Here is a 4,777-nt window from a genome sequence, read left to right as displayed (position 1 = left end):
CTCCAATGTGTCCTCTAGTTCAGTTTCTAAGATTCGGATAGCAATCCCATCCGCCTGAACTCCTTTCTGCATTTCTGATTCTATCCGATTCTTGAGAATCTAAATTTTCTTCCTTGAATTTTGTTCAGAGTGCTGCTGCCATTGTATAATTGAATGTCTACAACACTTCAGCTTTTCAGCTAGCTTAAACATTGGAGACCCATGAATATATGTTATCCATGCCTATTTGATTAAGCTAATCACCTCTTCATTTTTGCACCATCGCTCCTGGAATATGAACCTTCTCTTTATCCTCCTTTCTTCACCACCCGTGTTGAGAAGAATGGCCTTATGGTTTGAACCCGAATCGAATAAGTGTGCAAGAGTGGTTGCTGAAAATTCACCTCTCCACCCATTTGTAATAAGAGCTCTGTCCAATCTCTCCTTTATATGATTCTCTCCAAATTGATGATTACTCCAAGTATATTTATCTCCCTTATAACCAATGTCGACTAGCCTTCCCTCATTGATGAAATTCTTAAACTGTTGTATTGAAGTGCTGGATTTTTGTCTTCCTCCCTCCTTTTCCTCTTGATTTTTAATTGCATTGAAGTCTCTTATTATTGCCAGCTTTTCACTCCCTCCTTCCATTATCTGTAATAGTTTTGCAAATTGAAACCCTCTATTTGTCTCATCTATGTGCAAGTGAACTCCTACAATTTTCCATTTTAAACCAACTTGCTGATCCTCTATGAAAAATACACAAAGAAATGGTCATGTTTCACTATGTGCACCCGCACTTCATCCTTTCAAATCACTGCTAATTCTCCAGACAGGCCCATTGGATCAACTGTAAAAACAGATTTGTAGTCTTTTCTCCTTAGCACTCTCTCCACTGTCAAGGTACTATTTTTTGTCTCACAAAAAAATAATACCTCGGGAGAATAGGATCTAGAAATCCTTTTGATGTTGTAAACTGTCAGGGGTTTTTCCAAACCTCGACAATTCCACATCATTACTTTCATCCTTCCTTAGGTGCCAATTGTTAGGTGGTACCCTCTCCCTTATTCAGCTCTTCTTCTTCCTCCTGACAAAATTTTTTAACACCTATACTCTCACCCGATCTTCCAGATCTCCTCTTAATACCTAAGACAGCTTGAAAGCTGTGTTTTTTTCTTGTTATTTGCTTCAGATTTTGTTTCTTAATCTCTCCTCCCCTCTTGTTACCTCCTGCTGCACTGAAGGTGAAGCATCCATCATCTAATTTAGACGGAGTTGGCTCTATTGATTAGGCCACTGTCTTTATCTCTTTCTTCTCATGTTTCTGGTCCTCCCTTATTCCCTTCCATTATTAGTATTTTTCGGTCACTTTGCACCCCTTGATCATCTTATTTGATTTGTGAGTTTCAGTCTTGAACAAAGAGACTTACAAATTCTCTGAGTAGGTTAATTGGAAATTGATTTTTTCTGTTTATGTATGTCTCCCTGTGTAGCATTGGGTTGATTCAGATTGTTTTCTTTTTGATCCTCCACTTGCCTACCGAATTGATCTGCCATTAGCCATGTTCCTCATTCCGCTTCTTTTTCTCCTCCATACGCTGTTTTCTAAAATGCCCTGATCTCATGCCTGATGCATCCACAACAATAACAAAAATTACCAATCTTCTCGTACTTGAGTTGAAGGTCAATAATTTTGTTGTTGCTTTTCGAGATTCTCATCTTCCTCCTCAATGGCATTGTGATGTCTAGAAGAATTTGAATTTTTAAAATCCTCTCCTCCTTTCTCTTCATAGAGAAGATAGCAACATCCATTACTTTTTCCAGCGTCTCTCCTACCCTTTTTTCAATCCTTTGGTTTTACATTGCTACGATAAATTCCACAGTTGTACCCATATAAGAACATGAGAAAATTCTGCATCATTGATCATTGAATCTTCTCTCCATCTTTTCAGATTTAGAATATAATTCTTGAACAACCAATGAGCCCATTTTTTCATCATGAGCAATTCAATTTCATCTTTGAAGAAAAATTAAAATTTGTTACCTCCATGATCTAAAACACGGAAGCCTTCTAGTTGTCGGCCTCCAATGTACTTACACTAAATGATCTATCCGCCAGTAATATTCCAATCAAACTTTTAGTACATAAATCCAATCCTTTTTTGATGGCCTCATCTATAAAAATTATGATCTATTCCTCCTCTAGTTCAGTCTGTGCCATTATAATTATCGTTGACATTTTAAAAATTTTGACTAACAAAATAAATATTTTTCACAAACTCGAGCAAAACTTAAAAATAATCATTTATTAGCCATTGTAATTATCGTTGACATTCTGTGCCATTGTAATTAAATTTGAATGTATTCTTTAATAATTTATTAACCAACAATAAACTTTTAAATAAAATTTCAATTCAGGACAAAATAATCATGACTTACTAAATTAGAAAATACAGTGCGAAAAAAAAATAGAAGTTTGAGCAACAATGTTATATAATAATAATACAGAAAATATTAACTACTTAGACAAATAAAACACCAAATACATGGTAAAGTTGCTACGAATCCCATACCAAAGATACATAATTTATTCGGATACCATAAATTCCTACTAAAAGCATAAAATTGGGCACAGCAAAGTGCCCTTTTATTATTACAGAATCATTTAACTAAACTTGGCGGCCTCTTCACTCTAAACCAAACTTCTTTCTCATCTCAACAATGAAACCATAGACTTTGTTTTGGTCAGGGAGTGAACTAGAGACACTTTCCTTCTGAAGACACCTCTTGGCCCAAGCAATGAATTTGGGACACTCTTTTTCTATGTTGATGTTGCCAAATGTCTCATATGCCTTGAACCAGCTGTAGAATGGAACAAGTGACACATCAACATAACCAATGTTGTCACCTCCAAAATAGGGCTTGTCACCAAGTTGATCCTCCAAGAGTTTAAGGGCATCCAAGAACTCTTTCTTCCCAGCTTCTTGTTCTTCTCCTTTCAGGGTCCATACCTTCCTTCCAGCATCATAAATCTGTTTGACATATCAAGAAATTAAATAATTAAAGAGAGTTGATTGGATTATAAAAATGGAAGAAATATTCAATTAAAATGAAACGTATTAGTTTTTTATGGATTTAACTTGCTTAAACGATTTTTAGTAATGACATGTTTTTTTAACATTTAATTATGTATTATTTTATAAACAAAAATTTTAACTCAATGACTATTCACAATGTTGATACGAGTCGGTCTATGATTCTACAAGGGAATTATTCTTAATTCAAAAAATTTATTGTTCAACAACTGGTATACAATGAGGAAAACACCTTTTTATATATTTTTTCATAATGAAGAAGTTAAGCCTCTGATAAGGGACTAATCTTAAAGGATGATTAGTTTGAGATTATGGTCATATAGATTAATACACTCATTTATTTGGAAAGTGGTTAATTTTGACTCAGGGACATAATTAATAAACAGGATCTTTGTCACACACTGATACATAAAAGCATGCAAATGAGGGGCAAAAGAACAAAACTTAGAAACAGGAAAAGTAGTTTCACTATTTAAAAATTAGTATAGATTGGGAGAATATCTTAGTAAAGAAAAAGGTCCAACATAAAGTGACATATATTCCTTATCCAAATTGGTACCATTTTTGCATTTTGCTTTTTTTACATGCAGCCCATCTATGTTCTAGACTACATCCAGAGGGTCACAGATTAGCTAGCAAGAAAGTATAATAACCAATCATTTGAGAGTTGTTCTACAACAAAAATATACAGAAATTAAGAATTAAACATATATTAAAAAGGAAACATACAAAAAAATATTTGTTATCTAAATCAAAATATGTCAAATTTTTATCAACCAAGAAACAAGGATAATTGGCACAAAAAAGGACAGTTTTTATTTTGAGATTATTACAAAGATCGCAGCACAAATTACGAAAACTCTCATTGACTATTATAGAAAATAAAATAAAATAAAAAATAATTTAAAACTAAAAAAGAATGACATTATCCGTTAATTAAATTACAATATTACTCTCAGGAAAAAGGAAAAGGGTAGGTACCTTCTTGTCGACAAAATCAGCCCAGAACCTAGCCTGAGCTCTTTGATAAGGATCAGAAGGCAACAAAGGAGATCTATCACTCCACACTTCATCAATGTATTGAACAGCAATTAGAGACTCACAAATGGGTTTTCCATTGTGAATAAGAACTGGGATTTTCTTATGAACAGGGTTCATTTTCAGCAACAGAGGGCTCTTGTTCCTCAAGTCCTCATCTTTGTACTCATACTTGATACCCTTTTCAGCAAGTGCTATTCTTAACCTCATCCCAAAAGGGCTTGGCCAGAAATCCAGTAGAGTCACCTCATCTGCCATTGTTGATTTGCAACACAAGAATGGAGAGATTGCTAGAGTTTAAAGAAGGGAGAAGTAGAGAAGTGTTTTAATTTATAGTTGAGTGACTCTGCTTAGGGGGCTGTTTATATTTATAGGCTGAAAGTTTGAACTGTGCACCTTTGGAATGTGATGATATTTGACTGTCAATTACTCAGTTAATTAAATTAATGTAATGTAATAAAGACAATTGATCTGTGCAACTTTACAACCGCCTGCAGCACAATTTTCTAGAATATTTGTGAAGGCATCATTAGTAGAAATTAATGTTGATAAAGTGAATTTTGGAAAACTAGTATTTTTAGTATTTTAATTTTAAAAAAATTTTAAATTTATTTTATAATTTTTATAATTTTTAGTTTAATTCTAAACTCAATTCGGGTACCCGG

At 33.8% G+C, this 4,777-nt stretch overlaps 1 protein-coding gene across 1 annotated transcript; it reads right to left on the bottom strand.

The window, feature by feature from the left end:
* Window positions 2,441–4,481, bottom strand: LOC107612911 (probable glutathione S-transferase). The gene is made up of 2 exons (XM_016314696.2): window positions 4,056–4,481; window positions 2,441–3,011 (listed from the first exon to the last, which is right to left on the bottom strand). The coding sequence occupies exons 1-2, from the start codon at window positions 4,368–4,370 to the stop codon at window positions 2,667–2,669; spliced, it is 660 nt and encodes a 219-aa protein (XP_016170182.1). The 5' UTR covers window positions 4,371–4,481; the 3' UTR covers window positions 2,441–2,666.

This window comes from Arachis ipaensis, chromosome B08, assembly GCF_000816755.2.
Source record: "Arachis ipaensis cultivar K30076 chromosome B08, Araip1.1, whole genome shotgun sequence".
Classification (NCBI taxonomy): Eukaryota; Viridiplantae; Streptophyta; class Magnoliopsida; order Fabales; family Fabaceae; genus Arachis; species Arachis ipaensis.
Note: the sequence above shows the minus strand (reverse complement) of the source record. Positions and strands in the feature narration are given on the sequence as shown.

What these genes read in the sequence shown, in the direction of transcription:
- LOC107612911 (XM_016314696.2), bottom strand. Translation starts at nt 4,370, where the DNA reads ATGGCAGATGAGGTGACTCTACTGGATTTCTGGCCAAGCCCTTTTGGG. An exon ending in CTGATTTTGTCGACAAGAAG is followed by an intron (nt 3,012 to 4,055) that starts GTACCTACCCTT and finishes TATGTCAAACAG; the next exon opens with ATTTATGATGCTGGAAGGAA.